Source organism: Coffea arabica, chromosome 2c, assembly GCF_036785885.1.
Source record: "Coffea arabica cultivar ET-39 chromosome 2c, Coffea Arabica ET-39 HiFi, whole genome shotgun sequence".
NCBI classification, from domain to species: Eukaryota; Viridiplantae; Streptophyta; class Magnoliopsida; order Gentianales; family Rubiaceae; genus Coffea; species Coffea arabica.
Window position 1 is genome coordinate 14,613,431 of NC_092312.1, and position 22,171 is coordinate 14,635,601.

General features: G+C 34.6%; 1 protein-coding gene across 1 annotated transcript in view; it reads left to right on the top strand.

Moving 5' to 3' along the window:
* LOC113726226 (uncharacterized) overlaps positions 1-22,171 on the top strand; it is a 31,342-nt gene that overhangs the window by 1,827 nt on the left and 7,344 nt on the right. Inside the window, exons 2-38 of the mRNA XM_027249822.2 lie at positions 526-552; positions 886-1,060; positions 1,557-1,628; positions 1,734-1,802; positions 1,910-1,981; positions 2,489-2,560; positions 2,669-2,740; positions 2,827-2,898; positions 2,990-3,061; positions 3,180-3,251; positions 3,339-3,410; positions 4,371-4,442; positions 4,540-4,605; positions 4,821-4,883; positions 4,978-5,025; positions 5,199-5,242; positions 6,174-6,559; positions 6,630-6,825; positions 7,928-8,074; positions 8,523-8,641; positions 8,712-8,922; positions 9,017-9,254; positions 9,399-9,549; positions 9,651-10,025; positions 16,893-17,022; positions 18,462-18,639; positions 19,632-19,703; positions 19,794-19,862; positions 19,945-20,016; positions 20,158-20,229; positions 20,337-20,408; positions 20,515-20,583; positions 20,663-20,734; positions 20,835-20,906; positions 20,989-21,060; positions 21,495-21,563; positions 21,975-22,040. Of these exons, the coding sequence (XP_027105623.2) occupies positions 526-552; positions 886-1,060; positions 1,557-1,628; positions 1,734-1,802; positions 1,910-1,981; positions 2,489-2,560; positions 2,669-2,740; positions 2,827-2,898; positions 2,990-3,061; positions 3,180-3,251; positions 3,339-3,410; positions 4,371-4,442; positions 4,540-4,605; positions 4,821-4,883; positions 4,978-5,025; positions 5,199-5,242; positions 6,174-6,559; positions 6,630-6,825; positions 7,928-8,074; positions 8,523-8,641; positions 8,712-8,922; positions 9,017-9,254; positions 9,399-9,549; positions 9,651-10,025; positions 16,893-17,022; positions 18,462-18,639; positions 19,632-19,703; positions 19,794-19,862; positions 19,945-20,016; positions 20,158-20,229; positions 20,337-20,408; positions 20,515-20,583; positions 20,663-20,734; positions 20,835-20,906; positions 20,989-21,060; positions 21,495-21,563; positions 21,975-22,040 (4,048 nt within the window). The remainder of the gene's footprint in view (positions 1-525; positions 553-885; positions 1,061-1,556; positions 1,629-1,733; positions 1,803-1,909; positions 1,982-2,488; positions 2,561-2,668; positions 2,741-2,826; positions 2,899-2,989; positions 3,062-3,179; positions 3,252-3,338; positions 3,411-4,370; positions 4,443-4,539; positions 4,606-4,820; positions 4,884-4,977; positions 5,026-5,198; positions 5,243-6,173; positions 6,560-6,629; positions 6,826-7,927; positions 8,075-8,522; positions 8,642-8,711; positions 8,923-9,016; positions 9,255-9,398; positions 9,550-9,650; positions 10,026-16,892; positions 17,023-18,461; positions 18,640-19,631; positions 19,704-19,793; positions 19,863-19,944; positions 20,017-20,157; positions 20,230-20,336; positions 20,409-20,514; positions 20,584-20,662; positions 20,735-20,834; positions 20,907-20,988; positions 21,061-21,494; positions 21,564-21,974; positions 22,041-22,171) is intronic.

Below are 22,171 nucleotides of genomic sequence, written 5' to 3' on the forward strand. Positions count from 1 at the left end.
CAACCTAGAGATTATGAGCCCGGTAGTAGAGTTCACGGGAAACTTTAGTATGCAACTGGCTACACTTGAATGTCATAGGGAGATTTTAGTTTTTTTTTTTCAATTTTTTCTTCCTTCTGAATTTGAATCTTACAGAAGCATTAAATGATTGAGAATTTCATTTTGTAAAGTGAGAGCTTGCACTAGTGCAAGTTGCATAGTAATCCTAGTTGGAAGTTTACTACATGTAAAGTTCACTACATATATATCCATAGAATGAACAATCCTGTACATTGAATACAGGCAAATAAAAGTTCTTTTGAATTCAATTGCATCCAAATTTCATAATTTTTTCTTTTCCATGTATCATACAGAAATTGTTCACAACCTATTCAATTATCTTCTCTTCAAAAAATTGTTATCAAGTTGGTTTTATGTACTAATTATGCATGGATAACTTAGCTATCTAAATGCAGCTCATTACACCTGTTTGGAAATAAGTGTTCAAGATATGCATCTAAGCAAACAAAAATCTACTTTGTTCAGGTGTGAGGTCAACCAGCGCGGAAAGTGGTATTGTGTAGACAGGATGGTGGATAGATTGTCATTTGATGATGGAAACTATTCTTTCGGGGTTTTATTTGAAACCTTTCTTCTTCTTTTGTTGACCTTGGAACTAAAGAATACTATTATTGAAAAGATCAGTTGTCACTTTCAAGATAGATTTTCCACAGACAAACCTTAATCTTTCCTGAGTCGCAACATTGATTATCTACTTATTAGCTGCTTGTATAAGTTTAATTGCGCATATTGTCTGGTTAGATCTGCTAGAAGTTGCTTTCATTTGTTTGTGTACAACAAGGTCAATTTATTAGTTGAGACATTCCGTGATCGATTTTGTTGCAGAGGATGCTCTCCAGAAAATTGTTACAACAATGGGTGCTACATATTGGAAGTTCAATGCTGATAACTGCAGCATTGAAATGGTTGGAATAACACCAGAGGCACCAAGGGGTTCTGAGAATGATGTTGAATGTGAATGCGATTCCAGTAACAACACTGTCTGCCACGTCACAAAGCTGTAATCTTTGTCCATTTCTTTAAACAATTTTCTCCCGTTTATGTATCTTTGTTGCATCGTAACCTAACTTCTGTTTCATATTTCAATAAGATTGTTATTTTTTACCCCAAATGCCTTATTCTCAGAGCATGCTTAGACGGACTTTTAATCTAAACCTTCTCTGGGGGATTGGGAATTGTGGATGATTAATCATTAGTCTCTTGCGAGGGCTATTGGCTTGCAGCAGCTTTGCTTGTGAGCGAAAGCTCACTTTGACAGAGTCTTAAAAGGTTTTAGTTTGCAATCAGTATAAATCACAAGGATTTTCTAAAGTTCCATTTGGGATATAACTTCCTCTTCACTGTGGCTGAGTTTCGTTCTGCCCTCAGTCAAATTTGTATTAAACATTCAAAATTGTAGCTTTTCATAGCAGCATAAGAGAAAATATTAGCAGCAACGGGCCTTGCTAAATACTTGTGTGTTCTAGTTTGATGCTAATAGTTTCTCAATGATGCAGTATCCTGAAACGTTACAATCTTCCTGGAGTTCTGCCATCTGAGCTTGTAAATCTTCCTTACATCAGGAACATGTGAGATCTTTCTGAAATTCTAGTATAATGCCACTATTTTGTAAATTCTTTCTTACAAGCACATCTGTCTGCCATATGAATTAATGAATGATTGTGTATTTTCAGTGATTTTGCTTACAATTACCTTCATGGTACAATACCTTCAGAGTGGTCCTCAACACAGTTGACTTCCATGTAATCTTCTATCTCTCTCTCTCTCCCTTCCTTGCTCCCTCCCTCCCTCCCTCTACCTGACTGGATCTTGCAACTCCTTTTGAATTAACTTTATAGTTTCGATCCAGCTCAGTAATTGCAAACCGGTTATCAGGGGAAATTCCAAAAGAGCTGGGGAACGTTACCACTCTTACATCCCTGTATGTTTTCATTTGTTACTCATTGATTTATATTTTGTGATTTAGTTGTGGACCTTGTGTTCATTAACCTTGGCAAAAAGTAAAGTAAACTTAATGGCTGGAGCTTACCTAAGAGCACCTTGTATCTTAGTGTGAAATATTAAAAGTACCACTTCTGAGATGTATCACTGCTGTTTATATGCTAAGATATTATCTTGTCAAATAGTCCAACTAAATGCAGCAAATTTGGTGATCTATTACTACATAGGATAGACTAACACAAATGCAAAATTTTTTTTGGGGGGGGGGGGGGTGTTACATAAGTCTCAGTGGGGATATTTTGGCGAACCAGTTATGAATTAATCTTGTATCTGCTTGCTTACCAGTTTGGAAGAAGAATTCTTTGCCATCCATGAATCTGGTGGACTAAGACTTCTATTTTGGGTTTTTCTTTTCCCCATGTATCTTCTGAAATCATGGCCATTTTCACTTAGCTGAATGTAATGAGCTCTTGGAGGTCTTAACCAGGAACCTAGAGGCAAACAATTTTTCTGGAGCTGTCCCTTCTGAGCTTGGGAAATTGACAAACTTGCAAACTCTGTAAGACATCTCTTCTCGTTCTCAAACTCAGTTCTCTTGTTCAATGAGATTTTCGAATAACACATTGATTCCCCACTAACAATCTGAATCATGTTGCTGAAATGACAGATTCTTGTCTTCCAATGGATTTACCGGGAAGCTGCCAACTTCTTTCTCCAGATTAATGAATCTAACGGATTTGTGAGCTCCTGTGATGTCTTTTCTTTTACAATATAAATATGTTTACTAGGGAATGTTGCTAAGCAACGCTTCCATTTACAATGCAGTAGGATAAATGACAACAACTTCACCGGACCAATTCCTGAATTTCTGCAGAACTGGCAAAAACTTGCAAGATTGTATGGTTCATTCACCATCCAGAGTGAAATGCACTTATTGTCTGAAAAAAGAATTTTGGTTGTTGACTTTTATCTTTTTGCTCATATGCAGAGAGATGCATGCAACTGGTCTTCAAGGGCCCATTCCAGCAAATATTTCACTCCTGAATAATCTATCTGAGTTGTGAGTATACACAAACAACATCATACATGGCTTGCTTGTTTAGTTATATTCTTTATTTTTGTTCTCCTCCTGTATTGTAATGTCTTGAGGTTTCTACTGCCCTACATTCTTTATGCAGGAGGATTAGTGACATTGCTGGGCCAACTCAAGGATTTCCGCTGATCAGTAATCTTACAGGCATAGTAAGACTGTATGTGGAATCATTGTCATAAGCTACTCTTGCTGAGATGGCTGTGATGCTCTGACATACTATAATTCAAGTAACTCTTATTTTCAGAGTATTCAGAAACTGTAACATTTCTGGAGAAATACCTGTCTATATCTGGAGAATGAGAAACTTGGAGATGTTGTAAGTAATGAATTCTTGGTTGTAATTAAATTCTTCTTGTTGTAGTCCAATAACTGATGTTGACTTTTTATTCGATGGCATAATAAACATTTTATTGCAACATTCGAAGTTATTAGCCTTGTATAGGAGCAGAAAGTTATTAGGCTGTGTAGGAAACAAAGCAATTTGTGCATCATAACATCCTTCTCCTTGTCTTTCTTGGACATCAATACCTTGGTCCAGAGAAAATTAGTTGTGTACTCTCATGTATTGAAAAACTTTACTGGTAATTTGATCTTCTTTCAAATATGATGGAAGATTAATTGGGACTTCGTAGACGAATATGACAAATTTAATCTGAATGAGAATTAGTGCTTTAAAATGTGGTACTTGATTTCTTTTTTGTTTTGGCCACAGTTTCAGAGTACGAAGTACAAACGCACAAATGGACATGGACTAACTTATGTTTGATGAATAACTTGCGTAATTGTAGGACTCTAATCTTGGACCTTTTCCTCTGGTCGTGGTGTCAATTTTGGTTAATCGTGCCACTTGAACAAGGGCATGTTGGTTATACTCTATAGGCAGGATGTCACCAGTTGATACTAATGTTTTGGGGATGACAGTGGTTTGACGATCTATTGGGACATAAAAGTCTTTTATTGTTCTGGACATGTGGCTAGAGTTGAAGGTAGCTGCTGCATAGGCAAGTCTTTCTTTTGGATGAAAGACTGCAACTGGGATAAACCATCATATTATTCTCTGATTCTTTTGATCTCTGTGTGTGTTAGATGTGTTTTAGTTTTTCTCTTTCACGTCAAACTTGAGTATGACACATTTAATCTTCCATTTCTCTCAAGAGGGGCAAAGTAGAATGTCATAAAGTACAATTTGACCATCTTGTTAATCTGTTCTTGTGAAATACCCAGGAAAAGGGGTTTCTATTATCAGCTAATGTCTTTGCCTTGATCATTTCACCAGGGATGTCAGTTTCAATAACTTAACAGGGGAAATTCCAAACAATATCGACCCCAGAATTTCTTTGAAATTTTTGTAAGAATGAGCTTTAAGTCTCGAACGATGTGCTAACAACATTTTTACACCTATATAAGATGCTTGTTCATCTTACAATATGTAATTTTTTGAACAGATTTTTGACAGGCAACCGTCTAAGTGGAAATGTACCTGACTCAATCTTGAAGGATGGAAGCAATATGTATGTGTAACATCTGCAAGCTTACTCACTTATATACTATTTTAATATTATGTATGGCTTGAGAATCTAAGTTTTGTATGACAAGGTTGTTTTACTGCTCAGTCCGCTAGTTGTGGATTTCTTTTATGCTATTTTTATCATTTAGAGTGAATTGGTTCTTTTTTTGGGATCTCTTAAATTATGGAGATGATATTAATGTCAGTTGTTTGGTGCAGTGATCTTTCATACAACAATTTTACCTGGCAAGACCCGGAGCGAGCTACTTGTCGACCAAACATGTACTGAGATTCCCTCACCTTTCCTCTTTAATTTATTTAGTCAGATAATAATTTCTGGTGTTGATGACTTTTATGATTTCTTTCTTTCCTATAGGAATTTATACATAAATTTATTCAGGAGTTCTTCAACAACAAACACCTTGTAAGAAGCTTTGCAATTTCATGTACAACTATTATTTCTTTCATAGCTATAGGCATCATAGGGTCAGGGAAGTTCCAAACTCATAAATAGTGGAACTTCTGTTATGCTTAAATTTAATGTACAACTTTCTACACATCTGATGGTTACATCTGTTATGCTTAAATCTGCTGTAGGAGGAACATTCTTCCATGCGCAAGGGATGTCACGTGTCCTACATGTGAGTATATCCTACTTTTAATCCCTTTTCTTTTTGATGATAAATTTCTTTGATTTTTTGGAACTGGTAAAGTAGTTGTGTGAAATCCTTTCTGTGAATTAGTCACTATGTTATGAGAGTTATGCATTTGGAAGTTATGATTTAATCACCTGTAGGCATTGATTCAATTGAGTTGCAGTTGGACTTTCATTAAGTCTCCAGGAGCACAGCAAAATTGCTGATATTTGTGAGTAAAGAAAGCAAGATTCTATATTTGTAATGCTTTTTCTTTGTGGGGTGATTGAATTAGCACTATAAGAAAGAAACAGTAATCTGTGTAAATGATGATATAGCTCCAAACTTGGCAAGAGATAATTTGATAACAAAAATATAACAGGTGCATAGTCGAATTCGAGTTTTTTTTCTCTCAAGACTATAATTGTTTGAGAAAGTCCAAAAAGTTTTTCCGTACAAGAACTTTAGTCATTGCTTTGCAATCTGCAATGCCAATAAAATTCTATGCAGGAATGGGGATCAAATATGAACTGTCAGTTGACATGATTGAAATTGACAGAATCTATGGTGAGATGAATTTCAGACAGTTAATGTTATGTAAATCTAAATCATGTGTCAGCTCGTAGAGTTAAGATTTTTAACTGAGAATCTTAAATTAGTCGATTGAAATTAAAAACCCATCTTTGCCATGAAGGGCAGAAAAGTCAACTGCAAGAGTAGCATTGCCCCATAGCATGGGTCCCTTGACAGTTGACAGGCTGGTGCCTGAGCCTTATGTCATCTCTACTGATCTTCTTGGGTATCATTTGTTAAACATGCACTCGCTGCTGCACATTTGTAGCTCTCGCTTACTGCTGCTTATTTATAGCAATGGCTTATTGCTTCTAATTTATCTTCAGAATGCTTCTCACTGATATTTGTCCATTTAATCATGCAGACAGGTGTTCATTACATGTTAATTGTGGAGGAAATGATTTTAATGCAAATGAAGGTAAGAGGAAAGTTCTATATGAAGGAGATGCTGGAGTTGATGGTGGTTCTGCTCGGTATTTTAGTAGCAGTAACTATTGGGGATTTAGTAGCACTGGTGACTTCATGGATGATGATAACTATCAAAATACAAGATTTATTGCAACTGTCCAGTCAACTAACCTATCTGAGATGTATAGTACAGCCCGCCTTTCTCCTCTTTCGCTTACCTATTTCCATTATTGCTTGGAGAACGGGGTTTACACTGTCCATTTGCACCTTGCTGAGATACTATTTACCAATGACAATACATATAGCAGTCTTGGAAGGCGAATCTTTGATATTTATATACAGGTAATTGCCACATTAGAGTGCATGTCTCAGGGTATTCGTGAAGTATATTAAAGTCCTCTTTTCATCTCAGGATAAGTTAGTGCAGAAGGATTTTAATATTGAAGACGAGGCTCTGGGAGCTCAAAAGCCTTTGATAAAACAATTTAACGCAACTGTGAAGAATAATATTCTGGAAATCCGATTTTATTGGGCTGGCAAAGGAACCACAAGGATACCAAACAGAGGTGTTTATGGTCCCCTTGTATCAGCTATTTCTGTCAATCCTAGTAAGTATATGAAGTGGAATTTTTGCATTATTGCAACGTGTTCCTATAAAAGAAGGGGACGGATTTCAACATCTCGGTCCATAACTTTGTGAAACATGCTTTATTTAGTAATTTAAATTGATTTGATATAACTAAATCACACATTTTTATCCACAATTTTGTAGAGGACTTAATTTTGCTTCTGGAAGTATAGATAAGATCTTTTTTTTCAAGTTATATGCACTGATGCAGTTTAGTAGTAGATAATGAACCTTATATCGTCAAGCTTTGCTTTTAGTTGATACCTGATTTCATTGATTTATGCGTCCCAGTGACTGATAGATCTTTCAAAGTGAAGGCAAAATTTAAATACTTTCAGTAATCAGTTACCTATCAGAAGATAGACTAATAAACAAATTTATGGTGATCCATTATAACTTAGATGTCTCATAGCATAATAATCTTTAGCTTCTAAAAGTACAGAGTCATTTTTGTAAAAAGGTTCAGAATTTATACCGTTAAGCAACCATAAACACCATAATGTCTGATAAACTACAAAATCTCTCAAGGAAGTTAATTTAACTCAAAAGCAAGATTGGTGTTATTGACATGGGAATGGTGCAATGGAGTACTTCTCTGTAGCTAGTTAGAAGGTAAAGGGAAAGTGATTTTTATGTATTGAAGAACAACCTCCCCCTATTCAACCCCAAGCAGGGATAAACTACAACATAGCTTCTTTTGGCATATAAACAGATGTACAGCACAAAAGCATCTTTTGCTTCCCATCAGACTATTTATGACATTCTAAGTTAGGAGATGTCCCACTTCCAAAATTCAACTTGCTGGTTGTGGCTACAATCTGCTTAAACCTGGATGGCTGAAATGAAAGCACCAAGAACTCAAGCTATTTAAAAAGTTAATGAATCCAGATGTGAATGCTTAGACAATTATTGCTGCTAGTTATCTTTTTTTATTTACTATATTTTGCAGTGCAAATGTGTGAGGTAGATCTCAGTAATATGCTTGATCTTCCAAATCTTTGGAGCTTGACAAAATATTTGGTTATTTCATATCTCTTCTTTTCCTTTTCATCACCAGTAAAATATTTTTCATTGCCCTGCAGATTTTAAATCTTGCTCAGATGGGAACAAGAAAAATTTAACTGTTTATGTTAGCGTTGGAGTAGTGGTAGCAGTCTTGGTCATTGTCTCAACACTTGGTATTCTTTGGTGGAAAGGTTATTTGAATGGATGGAAGAGGAAAGAAAAAGGTAATCACTCATCTATATTTTGTTTCAAAAAATCTTTTTTGTTCATTTGACTTGCAAATTATTCTGAGTAATACATTCATCTCTGCCACTATTGCAAGCTTGTGACCAAAGTGGAAGAAGACTGCAACACTTGCATAGAATCATGCTTAGATTGATGAAGCTATGCATCTAAAGGACTGATGAATTAAAATTACTGGCTATTTTTGTTTTTAATTGTAACTTGATATGTATAAAGGTCTTCTTTCTGGCATCTACTTTGCATCTACTGAAAGATAGACAGCTTTTCATTTGCAATGTTGCAGCTTGCGCATAGCCATCTTCTGTGAATATGGTATCCTTAGATAAATGGGGCTTTTATGTTCTTCCCACACTATATTATTTTACTTGCTGTTTCCCAAATCAATAACTTGCTAGTGAAGGGTAATGCAAAATATTGTTCTTTTAACAGATTTTGATGGACTAGAGCTGCAAATGATTTGTTTTACTCTCAAACAACTTAAAGTTGCTACTAAAAACTTCGATACAATGAACAAGATTGGAGAAGGTGGTTTTGGTCCAGTTTACAAGGTATAGGAGAAACTAATCATCTTTTATTAGTTTGCTTCTTTGTGGACACTAAAAACATGAGCTTGTGCAGGGTTTGTTACCTGATGGAACTGTAATCGCTGTCAAGCAACTATCATCTAAATCAAAACAAGGAAATCGAGAATTCTTGAATGAGATTGGCATGATTTCTTGTTTGCAGCACCCAAATCTTGTAAAACTTCATGGTTGTTGCATTGAGGGAGTTCAGTTAATGCTGGTCTATGAGTACATGGAAAACAACAATCTTGCCCGTGCTTTGTTTGGTTAGTCTTTGTTTCTGCTATGTAATCTTTGCATTTGGCTTGTGTACAATTTCTCCATGCGGATCTCATTGGGTGATTAATTTTTTGAATTAAGAATCTGACTACAGTCAGATATTACTGGATTGGCCGACAAGGTTCAATATTGCTGTGGGGATTGCTAAAGGTTTATCTTTTCTCCATGAAGAATCAAGTGTAAAAATTGTTCACAGAGATATCAAAGCAACTAATGTGCTGCTTGATAGAGACTTGAATCCGAAGATATCAGACTTTGGGTTGGCTAGGCTGAATGAAGATGAGAAGACTCATATCAGCACAAGAATCGCCGGAACAATGTGAGTTGACCTTGTACTTGTGGGCATCCTTGAAATTATTTTACCTGTTTACCTTGGCTCATGAATGAGGCAGCATAATTGGTTAAGCTTTTTGAAAGCTGAAGGCTGAAAATTGTATTGCTACTCTGTCTACCATTCTTGCAGAGGTTATATGGCACCTGAATATGCTTTATGGGGTTACTTGACATATAAGGCAGATGTTTATAGCTATGGAGTAGTGGCATTGGAAATTGTTAGTGGCAAGAACAACAACAATTACATGCCAAGTAACAACTTCATGTGTCTACTGGATTGGGTATGTTTATAATGTAACAACCTGCTAGTTTGTTTTGATACTGAAGTATTTCAGTCCTCAAAACTTGGTTGATCAGTGAACGTTTGAACTTTATCTTGTAGGCCTGTCACTTGCAACATAGTAAAAAGTACGAGGAGCTTCTGGATAGGAGGTTAGGGTCGCAAGTAAACGAAGAAGAAGTCGATAGATTGGTGAAAATTGCACTCTTGTGTACAAATGCATCTGCTTCACTTAGGCCTACAATGTCAGAGGTGGTGAGCATGCTGGAAGGGCAGATGACTATTCCGGATGCAATCCCAGAAACAAGTCCATATACCGAAGATCTGAGGTTCAAAGCCATGAGAGATTTTCACCGAGAAAAGCAAACTCAGAGTCTCACTGAAAGCCAAACTCAGAACTCAACGACAATACAAACTGATTTGGGTTCGTCTTCTACTTCAAATGCTGAGTTGTTTGAAATCAATCCAGACAAATTATGACACCAAATCTTTTTTGACATTTTTGCCATGCGCCTTCTGGCCTAGCCTCTGCAGCTGTACCGAATGGTTGTCACTTGTCACGCTCAGAAGTCAGAACCCAATAAATAAAACCTCAGGCTGGTGGAGATTCATTACATGGATCCTTAAAAGCCAATCCATGAAAAAGATTCAACCTAGAGAGCTTCCTTCCATATTCCTTAAGTGCTGCTAGTATTGTTAATTGGTGTACATTATCTTAAAAGTGTGCCTCCTTAAAGGGCAATCAGAAGTTGTCCTTTATTTTTGTCGGATTGCTTTTGCTGTGACTGCAGCACCAACATCATGTATATTTCCTGTTCATACTTAAGGGATCAGAGCAGTGCTATCACTTTCTGGATGACAATTTGTTGTGCAATCTGTAAATTTGTGTGCGGCACTAAACATGTAAGATTATCATCTCCAATTAAAATTTGGAATATTTAAGTATTTATTTGAACAGTCTGTTCTTTGTGTTACATCAGTAGTGTTCTTTCATTGATCTAGTTTTCAAGCTCCGTTTCCCGTTTCTGAATAGAATTACTGAGCAGTATTATAGATTTGTGACTTTTTTTTTTTCCTTAATTGCTTGGCAAATAAAGTTTCTCACCAATATTGCTAAATTTCTTTTTTGTTTCTGGTGACTTTTAAATGTTTTCATGACCTTGTGTCAACTCTTTGCTCGTTCTTTTATTTTTCTTCTTTTCCTTTCTTTTTTTTTTTTTTTGGCAAATTAAATGGCAAACGAATTACAAATGAAAATATGACAATTTTGTTTTAACTTACTCTGACATCGCCGAGAGAGGAGGGGCATATCATTTCTCTACCTTTACATGTACTTTTGGTATTTTCTTTTTCTTGTTTTCTGAAAAGAGTACACATTTCTTTTAGAATTATATATCTTTTTTCTTTTGCAAGGAGTTGTGGCTTTGAATGAAGAAAGATTTCTTCAGATTTGGCATCATGTGGTCTGAACGAATGTTCAAGATGGAATGTAAAGCCGGACAAGTAGTAGTGTAACATAATATAGTTTTGCCTCTGAAAATGGGAATTCGAAAATTAAAAAGCATATTATGTGGTTGGGTTTTGTAGGCTTGTTTTTGACAATTCATAATAAGATAAAATTGGTTTTTCCTTCTTTCTGAAATTGGAAAAAAGGGTTTTGGAAACTTAAGCCTGGGTTGCTTTTGAAAATAACTTATAATTTATTATAAGAAAATTAAAAACATGTTCTAAATTTTTTTTTTTGTGTAAAAATTCAGAAAAATCAACTTACTTTTAGATTTCAACAGAATTTGCATGTAACTTTTTATAAGTAGTTGAGAACAAGTCCACAACTACCATGAGGCATAAACTAGGAACCTTGGTCATAGGGTGTTAACTTCAGCTACTACTTACTGTCTATCTCTAATCTTCAATCACTAATTTACCATTTCCTTGTCTAGAAGTACTTGTTTATTCAAAACACACATTCTTTGACAAGTACTCACATCACTTATACATTATAATCTTGATTTTAGAAAACTTCCCATTGAATTGACAATATTTTGGAGAATTTTTCACTACTTATCACTAGATTAAATCAATTTTTCCTGGGACTCTCATCAATGTCAATACTTAAGTAATGAGTTCAGATCTTAATATATTCAGACGTGTTTGAAAACAAAAAATGGAATATTTTAATTAATTAAGTGATTCTAAATTATTTAAGCAAAGTTTACTCTAAAAAATATGCTATAAATTGTTTACTTATCACTAATACAGAATACACTCAAATGTTAAGATTTTAGTAGTTAATAATTCAGTAATTAACACATTCAAATTTTAGATTTTAATTTTATCAAATGCACCCTTAGACTAATTGAAAATAAGTAAACATCAATATTGGACTCAGGAATGCTAACATTTAATACAAGCCGCTGACTGAGTCCATTTTCTTGAAACATGCTTTCTCTTCAAAAAGATGCACCAACTTTGGGGTCAGTCTTGTCACTTACGATTTAATGAAATATCTGTGTATATTTTAGCCCTTCACCTTGGCCTCAACAAATTATCTCTATACTACAAAAGCGAAAAAAATAAGAAATAAATTGTCTCTATTTTCTTGTATTATCTCCTCATTATTGCATGCAGGAAACACCACCATCTTTCACCACCAATCAATGTCCAATATCGATACCATCTTTCTTTAGGCATTTTCTCGTGTAAAATTGATAAAAAAAAAAAGCCAAAACACTTTCTAATTTTGGTCACTAGTGGAAAAGCAAACAATTTCATCTAAAGCATTTTCCCATTTACTAATGAATGTGCACACCTACTTATGGCTGCAATTTCTTCTTTGGATTCTTGGTTTAATAGCTTTTTTTTTTTTTTTTTTGTGTGTGTGTGTGTGCATTGATGTGTACCAAAGTAGTCATTTGGTATCTTCAACTTTTAACCTGCTTGTGAAGTGCAATACAACTCAAATCTGGTCGACAATTTGCAATTAAACTTGTTCATGTAAAGAGTAAAACCAAAAGCATGCACAATTCAACAAAATTAATGGTCATCGTCAAAAGAATTTTGGCCTACTATTTTAGACTTGCATGAGAACTCAATAAAGACGATTTTGCTGCAAATAGTCAAATCCTACCTGCTTGATGTACATATCATAGCCAGCAAAATTTGTTGACCAGCCGACAAGGTTCTGAACCCTTATGGGCCATTGCCGTCTGGAATTTCAGCATTTATTCGTTGTAGTGCAGTTTTTGTTATTACAAGGCATTTTTGTTATATTTTCTCGAACGTCCAACTCTTCTTTTTTGCATAGCAATTAGTAAAAAAAATTTCTAATGCAAAAAATCAGAATAATTTCATGAGTTAAATATCGCTGCCCCTTTGCCACTTCTTAAGTTTTACCCTTCCCTTGCTGGAAAAAATTAAAAAAAAAAAAAAGATGATAAAAAAATTGTAAATCTAGACATTGGGTCTTAGTTTTTTTTTTTTTTTTTTTTGGGTTAAAAAGGATATTCGGACTTAGACCATATCACCTACATTTTTGTGGTCACTTCTTCCAATATGCAATCTTTGTCGTCTTAATTTTGAATGGTCTATCGTATTGACAAACCCTGAGAGAATTTTTTCCCACGTACAAGTTCGGTTTTTAAGCTTCCTCATCCCGTAGCTGTAATGCATAGCCTCTTTTCACATTTCCCTTGTCCTTGAGCTTTCAAGTTTCAACACATGTTGGATAAGGGGATTTTTCAACTTCACATGGGAGCAAGACTTCTATCGCATTGACTACAGACTTTGTGCACACATGGGATTGTATGTAAATTGAGTTTCTTATCACTCCCTTTCACAATATTGTCCGAAAGATACTCAACAGAGAAAAAGCAGTTTTTGTCTTTTGAAAAACCCTCAGAGTGTAGTTAGAGGAGAGATTGTCTAAATATAAGCGGGGGACAATAGGTTTCAACGTCTACGTCTGGATACCAAGTTTGGCGAATAAACCCATATGCATTGTTCATCTATTGGAACAACACTTAACTATTTAAAGAGAAATTCTAAATTTGTACATTTAAAAATGGTATCAATGTTATGATAAATAGGCACTTGTTAATATGTAGTTTAGGTATTAATTTTTTTTTTTTAAAAAAGTAAAGTTAATTAGGAAAAATGAATAAATTCAAGAGAGGGTAATAATTATTATCATTTGTATTTACATGATAGTTTGGGTGGTGATTTTGGTGTTTTAACAAACTTCCATTTAGCACATGTGAAAAGAAAGCCCTATTATATATGATACAGACAGTAACGCCATTAACAATTTGCATTAGTGTCAAAGAACTAAATCCAGACTTATGATATATATATCAGAAACGGATTGTAATAGTATCTTGACATTTATATTCAAGAAATCCTCTCAGAACATCACATAGAGAAGTAATATATATATATATATATGTATGTATCGCATACATATATACATGTATGTGTTTAAAATGTACATTACCCTCTTGTATGAAAATCAAAGCAGCATATTCACCCCTCTGTAATTTTAAATCTAGCGAAATGATCCTTGAAACATAAACTTAATACAAAGAATTAGAAACAACTTTTTTAGGGTCAAAATGCGTGATTTTGTAGTTGCATGATGCAGAACTAAATATTGGGAAGAAAATTGCAAATTTTTTTTTCAATTAATTTCAAAATTATGGAGGGTCTTACATGCTGGTTTATTTTCTACATGGGCTATTTTTTTTGGCACAAAATTACAGTGCGACTAATACATTGATTTATTGTTTACCAGAAGGCAATCAACACATTCAAGTTTCACATAGCTATAATATCCAATTTACCAAATCATTTAGATTAAAAAAAGGAAAATAATAAACATACTGACAACTGACAAGGTTTGCATGACTAAAATATATCAAATCGCTACAATATATTTTTCTACAAAAATTTCAGAAAATTGCAATCCAAACCAGCGCAAAGAAAGTGATCTCACTCCTTACCAGAACTGTAGATTATCATAAAGAAATTACTAGCAAATTTTTACTCCTATTCTTTAGCAAAAAAAAAAAAAAGTTAACTGATTTTTGTGTAGAGAGTTGCGCAGATCTATTGAAATTAATTGATATCACCATGGGACTATCTTTATTATTTTTAGTACGATTCATATATAAAATCGTCTACATTTGCAGATGTCTCCATCTTCCCTACTATTACGTCTACCATGATATTTCGATGCAATTGTTGAGGTAAACTGCACGGTGGTTGATGATAGCAATAACAATTAATTGTAAAGGCAATGGAGAATTACCATATGACACACACAAGAATCAGAACTAGACATTTGTCGGAGTTGATTAGTCTATTATAACGTTTGAATGTTCAATGGCGGCATAAGATAAAAGGGAAGTCTGATTCGAAATGAAACTCTAGAGCCATTGGATAATACTGGGATTACTTAATTAGTTTAGTCAGATAAATTTTCAAATCAGTGATAGCAATTTCAAGTTCTTATGAGTGGGAGGTCTCAAAGACCTCTCACTTATTTTTTTTTCCTCCTGTAACACCTAATCTATAGTTCTCTCCATTGTCAAGTTCAGCTACCTTTTATTCCAAGAGACAAATCAACCAGATAAAATGGTCTAAAGTGCTTTTTTTTTTCTCAAGATTTGATAAATGAACCGTCGGTGTCATGTATGATCAATAGACAATGTTAATTGGAATGAGTGGCAATATACAATTTGAATTCCGAAAAATCGATTGAGCAAGTGTTTTGAATTGATGTTTAAGTGACTAAAGAATAAAGAGTTAAATGGCTAGTCTAGTGATTAAGAAAGAACTCTTAAAATCTTCTCCAAATCTCCAGTACTATATTCAAAATTCGAATTCTATTCCTGATAGTTGAGCATGGAGAGGGATGAGAGGGCTAAAAAAAAAGAAGTAAAGGGTTAGGTTAAAATCTTGATTTTCTCCTATTTTTCAAGATTTTATATACACATTAATTCATCTTAATTTAAAATCAAATTTCAGACCGTGTATTATACTCTTATCAAAATTGCTGATTGCGGCCCACACAACTACTATTGTGGTTTGTGGAAAATTTTGATAAAGTTTGGTACAACATTTTCTACAAATACCCACAAGTGGAGATATACAAACAGGAGCCCTGTTTGTACAGCTTTAGCAAAATTTGTCCATTTCCTACACTTAGCAAAATACTACTGTACATTACATTTGATTGCCAGATTTCAGTAATTGTAAATCATGGGAATGATTTGGTAGCTAAAATTGCCAACAAAGTTGGTTCAATTAATCAAATACATTTGCCTTATCTAAAAATATTTTAGATTTGAGTCTCATTGCCGACAACTTGGCACTTATAGGCAATTTATAAGAATCATCGTTGAAAATGAGCCCACCTAGCTTGGTCTTGAAATGCAGTAACCTCCTCCTCCTCCTCCTATTTTTTGATTTTTTTTAAAAAAAGGCTAAGGTTGACAATTATGTAAAACTGGTATTGGATAGGGACTTATTTGAAATAATTACTATATTACTTTTTGCGATATAATGTATGTGAAATAAAAAAGTGAGTGAAAAATATAAAATAGTATATTAAAAAATACACTTATTATGCAAATAAATAATTTTTTGACAAATAATTTCTCTCCAAACAAATATTTTCCTTGTGAATATGCATAGATGAACACCAAGAGAATGTCGACTGTGGCATATTATACGCTACGCCGTTGACCGATCAATTACAAGGGCGAACTCCTGCCTCCTCTGCAGGCCTCTTGACGTAAACGTGTATATACATAGTCAAGCAACACATCAATATAGAGTACCCGTAACTGAGATCACATGACAAATTCTAATTCAGCCAAAAACTTTGAAAAAATAAAGGCCAATGATTAAATATATAGGAAATGAAGGTTACAAACGAACCTTCAAATCTTTGTAATGTCTCAATCTCAGGCATCTTTTATTTCAATTTTAGTTGCGATAAATATATTGAATTTATGTCCCAAAACACTCAATATACAGAAGACACTACGTCCAAATTTATGTAACTACAAACTTTTACGACACCAAATTTAGAGCCTTTGAAATGAGTGCATTACCTTATTACAAAAATGTATAATAAACCTCTGAAACCGTCCAAGGAAACTTGACTCAGATGTCCCTTTCAATTTTCAACGCTTTTAATTGTCAAACCTACTAAAACTCAAATATCAAAATCACCTCTCTTCCTCTGTAGTTTCGACTATACATATATCTCTCTATATATATATAGTCGGATCACATAATTTGCATGCTTTGGTTAGAGTAATGACTTAGTTGAAGTGAGAGGAGATGGCAGAAAGAACGATATCTCACTCTTCATCACAAATCATCTTAGTTTTCTTGCTCATTTTCTCCATCGTGTTGCTCTTCCAGGCAAGTTGCAGTGAAGCTCAGAGTGGATTTCTTCCTGAACAGGAAGGTAAGAAGTACCATTCTTTCTCCTTCAATTCACAACACTTGTTTCTTTTCCCAAGTTCAGTCTGTTGGAAGGCTTAAATTAATTTGTTGAACATTGATGCCACTTTTGACACTGTGAATTCACTTGGTGGAAATATGATTGGAATGGTGGATTCTTGTCTTCCATCATTTTTTATATTAGCCATTTGCAGCTGAGAAATTGTTCACCAGAACATGAAGTTTCTTGCTTGAATCTTGATTTCAGCTTGGAGTTACTTACAACTAGTGCAATGGATTTTTTCTTTTCCTTTTTTGTTGGGGTGTTCTGGGCTGATTTCTGCTCAACTGCTTGTTCATGTATATTCATGACTCGAAGTAGTTGATTTATTTCTCTCGAGGTTCTAGATATGAAGCCAAGCCTTTAATAAGAAAATTCTGGGGTCAGAAGATGCTGCATCTGTTTTGCCTGTATAATCAAATAAAATAATGCAGAACAACATCCCTTTCTAAGTATAGAACACGCATATGTAATTTTAAATTAAAAACTTTTAGATTCTTAGATAGTTGTAAGAGTCAAACAAATGACTTGGCCCAATATTTTACATGTACGAGTCAATAATTGCACCAAATAGGTACACCACCAGGTGCAATCTCCAACTATTACAAAGTTGTGCCTCGCATTAGATATTTAATTAATCTTCTAGCATTTCCACTTTTGTTTCTTGCTGATTAACATATGGGGGATCTCGTAACAATTGCGACTTAGAGTCCCGAGAACATATCTGACTCGTGGTGTTGATCGAAATCCGATCCATCTAAATTTTTTATTATAAAAGTTGCACTGCATCCTTCATTTCATTTTTAGCTGTCAAATAATTCACTTCAAAAAACCGCACGTAACACTATAAAAGTATTCCTGCCATAGTACCAAATCTACAACGCCAAATATGAATCACTATCTATGGAAATATTTACCATTAAAAAATATCAGTATTACCCTTGATCATACTTTTGATTACTCAATTCTTGGTTTTGGGTACTAGTGGCCACATGCCAAAATGTATGTCGGCACTAGAGAATTTGCCTTGTAGAAAAAGAAAAAAAAAAAAAGAATTTGCCTTATAAAAAAACCTGCGTGCAGAGTGAAAGTTTCGTTTCTCGAAAGAGCAAGTGAAATATTCCTGTTCCCCTTCCAATTCCATGCATGCAAATGATTTATGCAAAATCAAGTGTAATTAATTTGAGTTCACTGATTTAAAATGACAAGATTTTTGTAACGGGTGCCTAGTGAGAACTCGCCAGTTTTTCTAAAATTTATTTAACCTGTCATGTATATACATATATTGATAATTATTATCTTTGTTTGTACTTATATATTTTTCCTATTTAATCTTATCTTACAATGTTGTTCCCTTGTCCTTTTTTTTTTTCCTCCGTTAACAAGAACTTGGTTTTGCACAGTTGATGCTCTCAAGGAAATTGCTAGTCAACTGGGCAAAAAGGATTGGAATTTCAGTCTAAACCCTTGTGATGGGAACTCAAACTGGAATACTTCAAGAAGGATTGATATGCCACTGTATAACAATTCTGTCATCTGCAATTGTTCTTTTCCAGGTGGTGTATGTCACGTAACAAAAATGTAAGCTTCTCTTTTGCACAAATTTCTAATCATTGACTTTTCCAGTAGAATTCTTTAGTTTTTCCAAACAACTGAAATGATGCATGTTTTTCCTCTGTCACTAATAATGAAGATTGAGAACTTCTTATTATACAGCAATATGCTGGTGATGTTAGATTGAACCCTCAGCAGCAATTCTTGTGCCTTTGTGTATGTAATTTAGTTTGTTCCATGAATAATATTAGTTGATAACTTACATTCATTTAAAAGATGGGAGGGGGGGGGGGAAGGTGGAGGATTACGAAGGAAGAAGCGAGTGGGGAAGGGGAAAAGAGATGTTGAGAATGGAACTCTGATTCTTAGACGAGTAACATATACGCTTGTCTACTGAATAATGTTTGATTCTCTTATCTCAACTAAGAAGTAGCTAATACAATGGCTAATCTGATGAAGTTTAATAATGTGTTAGACCATTTGATTGCTTATGTCTGTGTTATGTTTGTTTATACTCTTCTTTGACTTCTGCTATGCAAATTTTTTCTCTTTTAAAACAAGAATCAAATTACCGATATACTGTTTTGGAACCTTTGTTTTGGGGCTCGAGTTGGATAGCTGGAAAACGGATAGTAGTTCATCTCATTTGCGCAACTTTAGATTGCACTGTTCAAATTCTCATTCTTAGACAAGGATTATACACCATTTGCTGCTGCATTATCTGATTCCCAACTAAGTGGTAGCTTATATAGCCTAATACCATGATTAATCTAATGAAGTTTAATGACATGTTAGAATATTAATATGAACCTTCACGTTTGCAATATGTTAGGTTGTCCTCTGATTTGACTTTTGTGAGTATCTGTTCCTCTTTTAATGCAAGAAAAGTCCTGATGTGTTCTTTTGATAATTTCATTTTAGAGCTCTACTTGCCAGAGCAAGAAAATGGATTGATTCGCATCTCATTATTGTAGTTTTAGATTTCAATCTTTGTCCTGCTATCTAATTCTCTGTCACAGATTCCTCAAAGGACAGAATTTACAAGGAGTCCTTCCACCGTCATTAGCAAAGTTACCATATCTCAACACAATGTACTGACACCATCCCCGATTTTCTTTTGTTTGTATGAGAAGAAATCAGCCTGCTGCTTTGTGTAACTAAGTTTGATGTTTTATCTACAGTGATCTCACAAGGAACTATCTCAGTGGTACAATTCCCCTTGAATGGGCATCTACACAGTTAGAATACCTGTGAGCGTTACTTACGACTGATGCTTCAACTTTTAATATATACAACACCTGTTTGTATCTGAACCTATTGAAACTATTGCAGGTCTGTTATTGTAAATCGCTTATCTGGGCCGATCCCAGGCTACTTGGGAAATCTGAAAACACTTGTATATATGTATGCTTCTCCCTCCCCCTCCCCTCCCAAAGACACAATGCATTTTGTAGCTGGAAATGAAGATCACCTCGATGCAGTCTTTGTACTTCAGATCAATGTGCTATGAAAGATATCTAATCTTTTGAAGCTTCAAAATTTCAGGAGCTTGGAGAACAATATGTTTAATGGGACGGTGCCAGCAGAGCTAGGGAAGCTGGTCAATTTGGAGAATCTGTTAGCCCTTCCATTTAATTACTTCTCACTTGTTAACTGAATCTATCTGCGACAGTTCATTCTTGCGCTTATTATGGTCTCATAAGCTTTTTCCCTGATTATTGCAGCATACTTAATGCAAACAATCTCACTGGTCAGTTGCCAAAGGAACTCAATAACCTGACAAAATTGACAGAACTGTACGTTAACTTGAGCGCCTATAGAGTAAAATACATGTTGTGATGAACTGTTGTTATCTTTTCATCTTCCTATATGTTTACTCTTCTTGGCTTCTGGCCAGTGCAGTAGGCTAAGCAGTAACAACTTCACAGGAAACTTACCTGATTTTTCAAGTTGGAAAAATCTAACAAAATTGTAAGCCTATATCTCAATACATTTTGAACATCTAATTCTTGCTGCAACACCGGATTTGATTCCCATCCACTGTCAACAGAGAGCTTCAAGCTAGTGGTTTTCAAGGACCTATACCTCCTAGCATTTCTGTCTTAAAAAACTTGACGGAACTGTGAGTTAAATCTTCTCACCCTCCTCCTCCCTAACATCATGTTTTTAGACAGAGAAATGGAGTTGCTGTAAATTATTAACCCTAGCGGCTTTTTCTGCAGAAGGATCAGTGATTTAGGGGGAGGTGCTTCAGATTTTCCACTGCTGAGAGACATGACAAGCATGCAGAAGTTGTGAGTCTCATACAGTTCTACAATCATTTATTGAATCTATTTTAATCAATATCTTTTGGATGATAGTAGTTATTGTTTACAGGATGCTAAGGAGCTGCAATTTGGTTGGGAAAATTCCATATTACATCATTAATATGATGACATTACAGACTCTGTATATCTCTTTTCTTATCTTGTTTACATAGATGTTACTCTCCTTTCAGTTCATGTTCAGAATTTCAGGAGATTGCATCATGAGATAGGGAAGTTATTTTGATGTTCAGTTATACACGTGAAAAGAGTTCTCCACTAATTGTTGTTTTTGCTTTCATATATGCCTTGAAAGTGTTCCATCTGATATAGTACATGGTTCTGTTGACTACTTAAAAGAAGAAATAAGAAATGAACCACAGATTTAAACTATTAAAACCAATTGAAATGGCAGTTTAGCAAATTTTTAAATCCAATTGAATCGTCCTTTTGCCATCTTGTAGCTTTAAGTGATGGAGTGATTCTCTTTATTATTTCATCTGTCATTTGTACTTTCTGCTTTGTCTATTGTCAGTGACTTTTCTTTGATGGACTATGCGTATCATGCTTTAATTCTAGGGATCTAAGTTTCAACAAACTTGAAGGAGAGGTTCCCAATCTTGAAGGTCTGGAAGGTCTGCAGTTCATGTAAGCAATAACATACTAACGTCTTCACAAACAAAGCTGGTAAAACCTAGTATATATCTTCTGTTCTGTATGCAGAAATAAATGTCTGATGAAATTAACGTAAGTAGTCTATATTTTGAGAAAGTTTCTTTTGCATGCTTGCTGAATCATTTTTGTCATTCAAAAGAAGAAAATATAATAATCTGCTCCAATGTACATTGGTATCAAGTTATGTAATTCTGGTGTTTAGTTTACATATCTTTGGTGAAATCAGATATATGGAGAGCTGTTTCATCTTATATTATATATTCTTGCTGGGACGCTAGCATTCTATCGTAAAAGAGTTATACAAAATTTGCCTCCAATTTATGTACTGTTAGTTGAACTTCAATTTAATTTTTACTAACGACACAATACTCTGTAACTAACTAGGTATTTGACAAGAAACTCTCTTTCTGGGACGATTCCAGACTGGATCACGGGTAGAGATACACAGCAGTAAGTTTCATTCTGCACCTTTTTGATTAATCTAATAATAGGAAGAGGTTCTTTACTTTAATTGCCGGCAACTAATTTAGATGTGAAAGAGACAGCACATGGTATTGCATAGTTTTGTTTCTGATGAGATG